Below are 13,790 nucleotides of genomic sequence, written 5' to 3' on the forward strand. Positions count from 1 at the left end.
TTTTTAATTTTAATATTTCCGTAGACAAATTTTAATTTCAATTCAGCTAATCTTCTATATTTACGAACTTAAGTTATAAAAATGTCATAATGAAGCGTATTTTGGTAATTTCTTTGAAAACTAGAAGATAATTTCTGTCCAGAATCTTGTGATTCAATATAAATCAGCAGTTGGTTGCTTACGCTACGCATAAATTAAAATAAAATGTTTTCTGATTTAAAAATTTTTAATACCAGTCAAGATAGAAAAGACTAACCAACTAACTATTTTACTTTTTATTCTGTACCGTTATTTTAAGTTAGAATCTTTAACCTCAAATAATTAAACTAGTTTTTTTTTGTTCTAATTCTTTTTAATGTTGTTCTTTTAGTTTCTTTGTACAATTGTATGTATTTTTGTTCCTTATTATTATAGACTACACAAAAGTACATTCAGATACCGTTCGTTAATTCTTCATCAGAATCATTCCTTCCAAATTATATTAACAAAAAAAAAAAAAAAAAAAAAAAAAAAAAAAAAAAAAAAAAAAAAAAAAAAAAAAAAAAAAAAAAAAAAAAAAAAAAAAAATGGAGAAGAAAACATAAATTTAAGTATTGTTAACATTTTAAATATATGACAGCATTGATTTAAGCAAACATCTAGTATAATGAGACAAGCACTTACCTATTAATACAAAAATTTAAATAATATATATGGATTTCTTTAACAAATAAATAATATCGAAATACGATTTTGACGTTCATTTATTTTTTTAAATTTAAAAATATAATTATAATTAGATAATATTATTTAGTTTACTTCTGCTTACCAAAAACATTTAAAAAAAGTTAAAAAAAAAAATGCCGCACGAACGAAAAAGATCAAAAAAAAATTTTTAGAAGGTATAGTCGTCAGGTTTGCGTGGCCACGAGTGTACTTAAATGTTATGGCCAGGAATTTGGCTTTATTATAAATATAAGAGTTGTAATTAACCTTTAAATATGATTTCGTACAAGGGATCAAGCAGCTGACTCGAGTAAATTGCAGCCGATAGCCGAATTGCTATTTTCGACCACTTTTTGGAGCCAAATATTTTCTTCCGAAGAGTCAATCGTCTCGGGTTTGTCTGCGCAGACAAGTGACAACTCATAACCCCACAAAAAATTAAAAGCTTCCCAAAATAAATTGATTGTTTCATTAGTTGTACATGCCAAGTGTTATCCACATCAACATCGTCCAATTCAGGCATGAAAATCTCATTAATTGTGGCTCTACTACTGTGGCCAAAAAATATTTTTTTATTTAAATTTTGTCTATCTGTGACATCTGTGCCAAATGGAGAAAACGTTCACAAAACGTTGGGGCCAAGGGGATACTTTGAGGGGACTACATAGATTTTGAAGAATAATTTAAAAACGTTGATATTATGAAGAAAGTCTCACTATTTTTAGTTCTTAGTGGCATAGCGTTCCCCATTGACTGAAATACGGTGGCCGACTTCATTTTTGAAGAAATATAGGCAAATGAGACCCTCTACCCATAGATCGAACTAAATAGTAACTTTTTGAGAATGTAAAGACCTCTCAATAATGTCTTGTGGACTATTATGACTCCAAATGTGACAACTTTGTTGAGTACATAAGTAACTCTTTCAACAAAAGTAAGGTTCACTTCTGAACAAAATTTTCTTGTGGAAATCATGATCGCTGCCTATTTTGTTTTTTGCGCTTATTCTTGCACTTGATGATCGTTCGTTTCGACACTGTCTTAAAGAGCATAGGGCCATACTGTACCATCGCATCATCATATCGAATATATGAATTATATAAACTGCTTAAAACTTTATCTTATCAAATGGCTACGACTGTATGCATAATACCAAAATTACTTTCTTGTACAGTGTAAATATTGATTTTATTTTTAGAATTTTTGTTTTGTTCCAATATTTTTTTTTAAATAGGGTCATTCGAACTTTCATTCGTTTCATTGCTCTGTTGTGATATTTGTGAGTTGCGGCTTTCAAGTGATATTTTACTCTTGCGCCTGCGCACCGATTCCATGGACTGAGTGCGTTTCTTCAGCGACAATTCCGCTTCGTTCATGAGGCGACAATTCTCGACAAAAGCAACCAAAGCGGGACTATTTAAGCTGTTCGCCACAAGCAAGGCTTCGTCGAGTATCTCTTTCGCACGTTCCACTTTATGGAGCACCGCATGCGATTTGCAAATCAGAATGGTGCTCAAGAAGCGCCAGACATTGCTGTTGCAGTTTTTAGACTCTACCAAAATGTAAATAACAAGTGAGTAAGATTGTTTGAATGAAGTTGATACGGAACGGAAAAGAAGTAATACAGACCTTCAATTGCTTTGCGCGCCACCGAACAGCACTCATCGAATCGGCTCTGCCCCAAATGACTTCGTGCGATTTCGTGCAGCAGATAACACTTCTCAATCGAGTATTTTGCGAAATGTATGCGTTTCTCCAAACGCGCTAAATATTTCCTAGATGAGCGGGAGAAAACTTTTATTTTGAGTATTATGTAATCGAATATAAAAGTCTATAAAAATGTATGCCTTGAAAAACGAAACATCGAAAAAAATTTTTTTTTCATAAAAATATCAAATCTTGTGGGTAAGCGAAAGTGTAATAGGTTAGAATTTATGGTATACCTATCCCTTAAATTTATAATGAGTGGGTTTCGAAAACCCCATAGCAAACTCACTTGTAAGCAATCATAGTATAATCGGTGGCATCGGGTTCCGTATATGTGGACTTATCGCCGAATACAAAAGTGACAGAACGATCTTTATTTTTGTCGGTGGGTATACGTAGTAGGTGCATTAAATTTGTATTTTTCTTGCTTTCAGTTGCAGAATTGCCTTCATTTGGCTTAATATAGCGATCAGTGTAGGCTAGCGCTAAAGTGTTATAAACTTCGTTGAGAAATTCAAATTTCCATGGCATGACACGATGGGTCTTCAACACGACATAGTCGCCCATAACTTCCTCGACATATTTACTGAGTTTCTGGAAATTCAACAAAAGGATGACATAAAAAAATATTTGAAAATATTAAACAAATATTTTCAACACGAATTCACTCACAGCAATTTGTCCCATAGCCCGCAGCTGTCGTATCGTACGCAATATTGTCAACATATTACGACGAGTTTGATACTGTATGTGATTCAAGTGCGCTTGTCGATGCTTCTCCCATACCTCCTTATCCGGACACTTGCGCATTTGCTCATTGTAGAGTGGGCTGCGAGCTTGCAACATTTTCTAAATATGTGTAGAGGGAATGGTTCTGAGTACCATGGAAAAGAGTAATATGCACTTAAGCATATTTTTCATATTTCAAAGTGGGTAGAGATTCCAAGGAGAACCAAAACGAAGTCAAATGGAGTAAAATATTAAGTTAGGTTTAAAGGTCGATCCTAACAAAGATAACACTTGTACAACCTATATCCGGTTCGCGTGGTAACTAGAACTTCAATAAAATTGATCTTTAAGATCCTCATAAATCAACCAAGCGCCTTGAAACAATTACAGATTTATTGAAGCGACTAATGTCAGTTTCGGTTATATCTCCTAGTTCAGGGAAATTTTGATTAATGAGATGTTAGAACCTGAGTCTTATGTAGATAAACTGGATAATTGAAGAGAAAATGTGTGGATTTTTCCACCTCAACTTATTTTGTAAAACTTGTACAGTTTGCATCCGATTTGATTTTTAGTTACAGCATAAGTACCTATTGAACAAAGCCCAGTAAGAACTCCTATTTTTTTTCTCTGTTCTGTTGTCTGCGGTGTCTCCTCTAGCTAGGCCATCGGCTATGATGTCTCCAGCATTTTCTCTATGACCAGGCATATGACGAGTCTGATAATGAAGTAACTGTATACTATATCTTATCTTGTGAGCTTTGATATTGCTTAAGTAACTTTGAAACACAGTCTACGAGTTAGTATTGTCACTCAGCTGTCGGGAGTGAATGCTCACATCCCTGCACTTCGGAGCAGTAAGTTTACTGTTACTTTAATAGCAGACGCTATTACTGCAATAATCCGGTGGCTAAGCTTAACGAAAGACTCCTTACAGAAACCTGCCCTCCAATCTTCCCTTCTAGCCTCGGCCCATCCATAAAAAAGTGTCTTATTTTCAGTGACTTTTCCCCATAATGATGAATCGGTATGTGAGCTAATATGGTCTAAATTTAAAAGGAAACTAATTTCAACGTGACTTTGTTTCAAGCCCTTCCTTTAGCGGATATTATCGAAGCTATCCTGCTCCATGCCCTCTAGGATTTCGCAAGCCTCTTGAATATTTTTGAGAAGCTTCATGTAAAAAAGCCGAAACCTCTTTGATTCCTGCTTGGCTTCATTAATTAATCTTACCAAAAACTTCTTCAGCACATCGTATTTGGTGTTGGTCAGATGACGCAAAAATGGTGTGGAAACTTTGCACTGCGGCAACAATAAATTTCCATTATCGCGCAGATCCTTAAGAAACAGTACATCGATCCAACTTTTGTTGTAATATATTTGATTGAAGACTTTGAAGGCGCGTTCACGTCTGGCGATCTCGCGTGGCGACAACAGCAATTCCTATAATTTGTGAGAAGAAAGAGTATATGCTATTTCTTGAACCGATTTCATTTCTTACCTCCTTCTCGAGTATGCTGAGCACATCACATTTACCCTGTTCGCGCAATATCTTCCACAAAGGACGCGGATCCACGTACTTCTCCTTCTCCAATTGTTCCAGTACTTTGGCGAAAATCTTCTCATTTCTTAATATGAAGGGGCCCAGTGTCTCGCCAATGGAGTCTTTGAAATTTTCATCTACCACAATTAAACGGTTCTGAAATGCGGACACCTTCTTGCCGTAGAACTTGTGTGTGTTGTCGTGAAGCTCGACTTTGCAGTTCTCGAATTGGTTCAGCTCGTACAAGGCATCGCAGATCTCCAGATTGATTGGTGCATTATTCGGCTCGATGGCTGTGAAAAGAATCAGAAAAATGTTGCTTTATTTGTTAGGTGATTATAGCTGTAGCTCGCCTGTATGTACCTCCAGCTGCCAGTCCGTCTTCGAGCGCGCCCTGTGTCTGCGCGATGTTACGCTTGCACTGACTGCGGAAGTAAAGGGCACGCGAATCATCGTTCTTCAGCTCCAGCGATTTGTCATAGTACTTCGCCGCTATGTCCAATTGTTGTTTGTGCGTGTAAAAGAGACCCCAGTCGCGGTAGATCAGCTGTACGTGCTCGTCGCTCCAAGCGATCTTCTCCCATGGCAATACCGGTACTTCTTGCATTTAGCTGATTTATTGATTTACTTCTATGTATTAGTTCAAATTGTTCCCGATAAATGAAAAATGCGATTCGGACGGATTTCGTTGTTTTAAATATGCAGAATTGACCAATTTATTTATTAAAAAAATTTATTTCAATTTTTGTGGCAATAAATGTTAAAAAAATATTATTTTTCTGCTGTCGGTTGATCGTAATTTTAATTCCGAATATTTTTGCCTGTATATTTGAGTTCTGAACAATTGTACTTGAAAAATTGGGAGCAAAATTTACAATGAAACAAATACATACTATTTTGAAAATAACGCGATGTCAATTTTCATTTTGGGTGCAAAGAGTTGTAATGCTGGTTGTATTGCAATTAATACCAGTTAAACATGAAATTCGAATTCAGTTAAGGCATAAAGTTAGTTTGTGAAAATGCAGGACCCTGAGATGTCATCTCGTACACTCAGGTGGAGGCGAAATCATGGTCAGCGCTAAGTATGAAACATTAAAACCGATAATCGAGATTAGTTATGTGGCCTTCTCAAATACCTTAATTAATTTATAATATGAACAAGAATGATGTAATCAATTTCGTCTATAACGTTCAATAATCCATTCAAACTCAGTAATATTTGATTGTTCTGGAATCAGAACTGATCTGAATTGTGAACTTCTATTTTAAAGATATTTTTATGAATAAGATAATGGTAAATTGAGATTTCTTGAGCTAAGAAATATCCACAAAGCCTTAAAGGTTAAAAAAAGTATTTGGAAGTATATCATAAGAACCACCTCGATACAAATCTAAATAAATCAGACTATATACAGGTGAGAATACCCGCTAGACGTAAATGTAGAAGAGACTTGGTAGGGGAGGAGAGTAATCTCTAAATCTATGTCGCTGGGTCCAAAATGGACTGAGATGCAGGAACGGAAATATACTCCAAGAATTTGATATCTTTCCACTCTCTTTCCGTCTACCTAGATATAGACAGTCTGCGTAATATTTTTGAATATATGTGACCTGGTCTACGAAAAGGGAGCTAACGTGCGAAAACTAGTTTTCTGGGAAACAGCTGTTAAAAATCTCATCTTCCATCCGAATCAACTAAGAAGTGAAAATTGATTTTTTGGATTTTTTGACACCTAAGCCCCCTTTCCGTAGACCAGGTCACATATATGGAAGTATCCATAAAGCGACCGTCAGGCAGCATTATTAGTGGAGTCGTCGCAAACGATCAATTTCAAAGTACTTTCCATTTTTGAGGTGGGAAAGAAGGTTCAAAGTAAACATAAATAAAGATGGTTAGCTACTCGCAACACTGCAAACATTTATACGGACGGTGGACAATGAAGTTGGTGCGGTTATATACTGTCCGAAATTAGCCATAAGGCAGCTTTTTAAGTTGCTGCGCCACTGCAGTATATTCCAAGGTCTGTGATATTGCAAAATCCGCGGCGCTGGCCTCTGATGCACCTGATGGAAATTTCAGAGTCAATATCTACGAAGACAGCCAATCAGCAGTCAAGACAGTAACCTGGTATCGCATATCGGCCATAATCATGGACCTAGTAATTAAACTAGTCTATACGGAGCTCATTGGCCTACCAGATTAACCTAACCTAACTTAACCTATTTTATAGGTCCAGGAAAAGTATCTACAGACTTACAGATACTATGACGAAGAATTGGGAAGTGGGAGAACATGCTTTAAAAATGGAAATGCGCTATAAGTATACTTGCCACAGCTGCAAACTCGAAGACAGTAAGGAAACGGTTCTACACTTCCTCTGTGAGTGCTCAGTGCTATCACAAACCAGACATCGAACACTTAGAATCCATCAAATATCAAACCTTGAATGTCTTTCTATAAAAAGCATAACGGAGGTAGATAGTGGGCACCAAATGATTTGTATACAACGATGAAACGTTATATAAAGGTCTAACGGATATCGTTTGTTACATTAAATCTTTTGTCATATCGTTCGAGCCATTTGTTTGCTTAAAATCACTTGTAGGATTTTTCATAGACCAAGTAGATAATACGATAAGTTTAATGTGTTTTGGAATACTTAAAAACACTCTCGGGGTTCCAATAAGGTCACATTCGAAATTTTTTGCGAATCGGTTCAGGGATTTCGAAGTCTTTAAAATGCAAACTTAATAGGAATTTGTTCAAGGTTTCATTAGATCCGACTACACTCGATCTAACGTGTAAAAAAAAATCAATTAATTAAAGAAACAATTTTAAGAACATCATAAAGGTGTTAAGGTCTTTGGCTGAATCCTTACGTTTATTAACTATTTTTAAGGATCGGCATTGCATTACATACATTATATGAAAATAATTTTGGTTTACACAGAAACTCAACAAAACGAAAGTTCATTCAAATTCATCATCGTCCTTCTTCTCCTCCTGGTTGGTATTGCCCGAACCACTGGAATTTTGCGACAAGTGACTGCTGACAATCGACGAACGACTCTTGCGCCTGCGCACCGAGTCCACGGACTGAGCACGCTTCTTCAGCGATATTTCCGTTTCGATTGATACGCGACACACATCTATGAAGTGTAAGAGTTCTTCGCTCTTTAGCAAAGTAGCGCAGTCGTAAGCCTCATTGAGCGCATCTCGGCCCCTTTCGACTTTGTGTAACACGGCGTGAGATTTGCAAATGAGCAACGTGCTCAAAAAGCGCCACAAGTAGCTGTTGCAATTCTTCGATTCTAAATAGAGAAAAAGTTAGTACTCAGCGATTTAGAACAAAATTTGTTGGAGCACCAACCTTCAATGGCCTTCCGCGCCACAGAGCAACACTCTTCAAAGCGGCTCTGCGACAAATGGCTCTTTGCGATTTCATAGAGCAGATAGCACTTTTCAATCGAATACTTGGCGAAATGCATACGCTTCTCCAAGCGTGCCAAATACTTTCTAAAATTATTTGAAAAAAAAAATATTTCTTGAAATTGTTTTCTTTACTTTTTACTCAACTCACTTGTAAGCCAGCAGCGGATAATCGATAGCATCCGGCTCTTGATATGTGGACTTGTCTCCGAACACGAATTTCATGCTGCGGTCTTTATTCTTATCGATGGGTACTTTTAAAAGGCGTGTGAGACGATTACGTGTATCATAATGAAAATTCATGTCCGGTGGTGCGGTGTAAATGTCGGCATATGCTAGTGCCAAGGTATTGTAGACTTCATTGATGAATTCGAATTTCCACGGCATTACGCGGTGTGTCTTCAATACCACATAGTCGCCCATTACTTCCTCGACATATTTGCTGAGTTGCTGCAGATATATGCGGGTTATAAATTAGTGTAGTAAAATGTGAATATATGTATTAAAAGAGAGAAGACACCCGTATAAACCAAATATTTTGAGATCTTAGGTCTTCAAAAACTAGCATATTGAGGGACGTTAATCCACCACTTTTACCGATGATAAATGAGTGAGGCTTCCTAGAAGTTTTCAACACTTTTTAAGAAGGGACCAGAGAAATTTCGACAATGCGAGTCGCTGCCAAAGTATTCTCAAAGACCTGAGTACAATATCGTCGAATATTTGACAATAATAAACCGACGTCCTTTTAGTCCGATTAGTTAGAGCAGAAGTTCCCAAAAACTCTTAGGAATGTACTAAAATATTTTAGCTCAAATGTCGGGAATGAAATTCGTCGACATAGACCGCGAATCATAGAAAATCCCCATTACAACGAAATTATTCCGAAAGTGAAAAAACTGGTTACAATCCAGAGGAATATTTATTTATTAAGAGACCCAAAGTAGTTTTGTTTTGGACAGGTTCCCCACTGCTCCGATTGTATTCCTTACAATATAGATCACTGCATCACAGAATCTTCTCTTGTAGGTTCCTTCTCGGCTCTCATACCTGCGCTGGATTTGTGGGCGATGGGAAGCCAATGGAATTGCCGAAAACTGCAAAGCCGATGAGCTAGTTAAAAAATTCGCCCTTTCCCCAATTTCATCGATAGCAAGCGAGTTTCTAGAACTTGTACGACTGTAAATCCTTCTGGTACAGAATGAACCGTAATTGATCTTCCGAAGTAATTTCTGACTGGACACTTTCCGATAGTTTCGCACACGGTATGGCAAGTATTTTGTCGGATACTCTTTGGAAAGCGAAGTGGAATCATCTTGTCTCTTACTCATCTATTTCCTGATATTGGCAGATAAGATAGCAATATCTCGGTAGATATACCTTTGGTGAACCTTGCTAAGTGGATGGGTTTGATATTAACATCTTTTAAAAATGTTTGGTAAACTCAAAACGCTTCGTCGTTCTATGAGAATCTGGTGATCCACTTGGAATTTATGGGTCGCTGCTTGACGCCAACTGGAGATTCCAAGTGTAGGCAGGTCCTTACTTGGACCACTTGGTCTCTCCCACTGAGTGGAGGTTGGAGGATGGAGTCAAGTGTAGAAAATCACGCAAGTGAGTAAGGTTCTCGAAATCAGAGCGCCAACTTGGAAGTTGTGGTGCGTTGGGTTTGGGATCCGCTACTTAAAACCCCCCAAATGAAAAGGAATATGAATTAGTTACTTACTTTAATTTTGCCCACAGCGCGTAATTGCCGTATTGTACGTAAGATCGTGAGCATATTACGACGAGTTTGGTATTGTATATGATTCAAATGTTTCTGACGCTGAGCTTCCCAAATCTTTCTATTGGGACACTTACGCAACTGCTCAGTGTAGACCGGACTACGTGCTTGTAACATTTTCTAGTTAGCCGAAAATAGATAAAATTAGAAATTAATATTTTTTATTATACTCAGTGTTTGGTATACTCATTACCAGGAACTTTTTAACCACATCATATTTGGTATTCACGAGATTCCGCAAAAATGGCGTGGACACTTTGTTCTGTGGCAATAGTAAATTGGGATTTTCGCGCAGACTCTTCAAAAACAATACATCAATCCAACTTTTGTTGTAATATATTTGATTGAAGACCCTAAAAGCGCGCTCCCTTCTGGCAACCTCTCGTGGTGACAGTAGTACCTCCTATAAAATGGAAAGTTTTTACCTTCGTCGGTAATATTTAGGGCCGCAGATTGTTTACCTCCTTTTCGAGTATGCTGAGCACATCACATTTACCCAGCTCGTTTAGTACTTTCCATAGTGGTCGTGGATCAACGTATTTCTCACGCTCTAAAAATGCCAAAACATCAGCGAAAATCTTCTCATTTCTTAGTATGAAGGGGCTCAACGTATCGCCGACGGTGTCGTTGAAATTTTCGTCGATCTTAAATGAGAGATAGAGAGATATGTTAGATGAAATCCCAAAATGCATTTGCTCTTCTATCAGGAGCTATATTCAACTTACCACAATAAGCTTATTTATAAACCTTGTAGCTTTTCTGCCGATATATTTTCGAGAATTATTATGAAGTTCTACCTTGCAATTTTCAAACTGATTCAACTCGTGTAGCGCTTGACATATTTCTTGATTAATGACGGCATTTTGAGGTTCGATCTCTGGAGAAAATTAGTTTTTAAAGAAAATAAAATGAAAATATGTATCTCAAAAAGATTTTTCATAACAAGTGGGACAATAATTCAAAGAAGTCTATCAGAAACGCAAAATCTATTCGTGAATACAAGTGAAATCTATTCCCAGTGGCATCGAGATAAAACCGGGGCTTAGTGTTGATTGCATTGAATTGCCGAAGAAAAAAATTTACAAAATTTTATGTTAGAGCATCAATTCTCTCTGAAAACTCTGGGTCTAGAGGAATTGTCCCCGTTTATGCGAAATTAATCAGTACCGGCTACTTTAGTATGTGTATGTCTATGGATCTATTAAGAGGAATGATAATATAAATCAAGAATCTCGAATTCTCGCTTTTCGTTTTGGATTTTCAAATAAACGCGTCTGCAAAGTGCATATTTGTACTCACCCAACGCAGCCAAAGCGTCCTCCAAGGCGCCCTCTGTTTGCGCAATGTCCCGTTTACAAAGACTTCGGTAAACCAGCGCACGAGCATCGTCCGCCTTCAATTCCAATGATTTATCATAATAATTCGCCGCAATATCCAATTGTTGCTTGTGGGTGTTGAATACACCCCAATCCAAATATATTTTCTGCACACGTTCATCGCTCCAGTCGATCTTCTCCCAAGGCAAAACCGGTACTTCTATCATTTTGGCGAATTGAGGGGAAAAGTTGTTACAAATACACGTTAGAACTGGTTAATGACTCCAATGGCACTCGATATGTTTTCCCAAAAAATAATAAGTTGAACGTTCGAATTAAATCATCTAAATTTTGACTGAATGCCAGAGGCTAATTGCGTATGAAAAATTATATGAAAAATCTTTTCCTTTTTTTTGTGCTTTTCTATTCGAGAGCGAATATTTTTTCTATGTCAATTGTGGCGCATGCTTGATTCTACCGGTATCAACATTCCCAATTTTTTTTGGTTAAGTATTTTTGGAAACGGTTCATTTGAAATATTGGTACGAAATTCTTAACGGTACACCTAAGTGCGTTAGTGATTTGGATTTGAAGACTCCTATTAGCTAGGAAAGACATGAGATTTGAAAAAGTTCAATATACTTCTAGGTGCTAGTAAGGCAATGTGATCACTATTTGGAAAAATGGATCCAAGAGCCTTTTTCCTGCGTCTGCAGTCAGGCTTCCTGTCACAGAACTATCATGTTAGTGGATGCTGCGGAGCGGGCGAGCCTATCAGCCAGTTCACTTTAGCCTATACTTTTATGACCGGGCACCCAGACGAGGTGAAATTGACTATTCAGCCATTCTCCACACTCCTGCACCAGCAGCGATTTGATCTGATAGGCAGAGATTGATTTAAGTGTCGCTTGACTATCGCTAAATATGGTTATCGTTCGTTGCGATAGTTTCTTTGGACGTTTATTTCTATGAACCAACCTATGCAAAGACTTCTGCCTGAAAATGCTCGGAAAACTTTCTAAAAGAATGGAGAGTATGATGCGTGGTCCTGCGTCCACTATTGCTAATGTTGTCCCTTGGGAGAAAAGCCAATGGCATTACACCACTTAACACTATCAATCACTGGGATGAGATAAACTTACCTCTGCCACACCCTTCTACTGTCTTTTGTAGCAGTGGCTACCTGACCGATTACTAGGTGAAATGCTGTTAGTCAAGCATGACATCAAGTGTTGCCGTCCGACAAATGCGCATTGCACCCGTTGTAGCTTCGATAGTTAGAGCCCGTCCGAAGTCTGCGGAGCTTTCGATCCTGGTGTACAAGCACCTAACAATCCATGGCTTGCAGTCCCAGCACTTACCAGCCAGTCTCATTACCCCTGTTAGTGTTGTGTAAGAGTAATTGTTAATTGAGCCTTGACAGAAATCTCTGGTAGCGCTATTGTGTAATTCACGGTGACTTAACCGATAGATGCCTAGCAGGGTAGTTATTTACAAAAATTGTGGTGAATAATTCAACTGCGGTGTAATTCGAAAGCAGATGACAATGAACACAGCCATTGTTCAAATAAATATAGAACAGCTGTTCGAGTTATGTTTGTTTGAATAAAATACACATTTACATCACCAACAAAATGTGTAAACAAATGCGGAAAGTAATTTTTTAAGAGCCGGCAATTTATAAATAAAGAATTTTATTTAAACTGTAACTACTAAAAAGGAAATAAGGTGAGTGCTTGGTTTTCAAGCTACTGAGTGCGTTTGTGAAAACAACTGGAGTATTGTATATTTTTGTGTTGTTATTTTCAGATATTAAAGCCAATATAATCAACAAATTCCCATTTTTGAAATACGATTGGAACATATTGCCTGTGGATGCATACGAAATTCTCTAAATATATTTGTAAGAACGCTGCTCCACAATGAGAAAAAATACTGGGTCCGTTTTGTAATTGTACAATCACTTGCCTTTTTGCTGTACCTATTGACTGAAGTAAGAAAATTGGAACCTAATTTAATAATATAGTGCCTGAATGTTAATGACAGTAATTAAATAAATCAGCTATGCTGACAAATTGAGAACGCGAGCGAGGCCCAACTTCTCTGGTACACAATCGAATGTACTGCAGTAATTGAGCAGACTTCATGCGGTTTGTCTATTCTTCAGTGTCCAAGCTTTATAATACAGTAAGCGCTAATATGTTTAACGATGACTGGGAAACCGATTTTTTATTTACGCAAAATAGTATTCTGGAGCCGATATGTTTGATATGCCAACGCAATGTTAAGCGCAACCCTAAATATAATATTGAAAGGGATTATAAGACGTGCCATAAAGAATGTATCAATATTGAAGTTGGCACAAGGACAAGTTTAATAACTGATTTGAATGAAAAAGAGTATTATAATTGAAGAAAAACAAGAAAGTGATAATTTCGATCAGTTAAATGTAAAGAAAGSTTCTTTTGCAATTTCACTGGCTCGAGCCGCAGAACTAAATAGAGAAGGTACCATCTTCTATAAGAGTGTACAGCTGCTGGCGTATGCCGATGATATTGATATCATTGGCCTCAA

At 37.3% G+C, this 13,790-nt stretch overlaps 2 protein-coding genes across 2 annotated transcripts; both read right to left on the bottom strand.

The window, feature by feature from the left end:
* Nucleotides 1-1,886: 1,886 nt before the first annotated feature.
* On the bottom strand, nucleotides 1,887-5,648 carry LOC108967534. The gene is made up of 8 exons (XM_018931022.1): nucleotides 5,578-5,648; nucleotides 5,048-5,520; nucleotides 4,643-4,977; nucleotides 4,375-4,584; nucleotides 3,085-3,261; nucleotides 2,702-3,006; nucleotides 2,335-2,480; nucleotides 1,887-2,257 (listed from the first exon to the last, which is right to left on the bottom strand). Exons 2-8 carry the CDS (start codon nucleotides 5,289-5,291, stop codon nucleotides 1,932-1,934), a joined length of 1,743 nt encoding a protein of 580 aa, XP_018786567.1. The 5' UTR covers nucleotides 5,292-5,520; nucleotides 5,578-5,648; the 3' UTR covers nucleotides 1,887-1,931.
* A 1,907-nt stretch (nucleotides 5,649-7,555) lies between these two features.
* Nucleotides 7,556-11,866, bottom strand: LOC108967510. The gene is made up of 8 exons (XM_018930983.1): nucleotides 11,200-11,866; nucleotides 10,626-10,777; nucleotides 10,362-10,544; nucleotides 10,094-10,303; nucleotides 9,844-10,020; nucleotides 8,269-8,567; nucleotides 8,059-8,204; nucleotides 7,556-7,999 (listed from the first exon to the last, which is right to left on the bottom strand). The coding sequence occupies exons 1-8, from the start codon at nucleotides 11,441-11,443 to the stop codon at nucleotides 7,659-7,661; spliced, it is 1,752 nt and encodes a 583-aa protein (XP_018786528.1). The 5' UTR covers nucleotides 11,444-11,866; the 3' UTR covers nucleotides 7,556-7,658.
* Nucleotides 11,867-13,790: the final 1,924 nt, after the last annotated feature.

Source organism: Bactrocera latifrons, unplaced genomic scaffold (assembly GCF_001853355.1).
Source record: "Bactrocera latifrons isolate USDA-ARS-PBARC rearing strain unplaced genomic scaffold, ASM185335v1 scaffold_19, whole genome shotgun sequence".
In the NCBI taxonomy this organism is placed as follows: Eukaryota; Metazoa; Arthropoda; class Insecta; order Diptera; family Tephritidae; genus Bactrocera; species Bactrocera latifrons.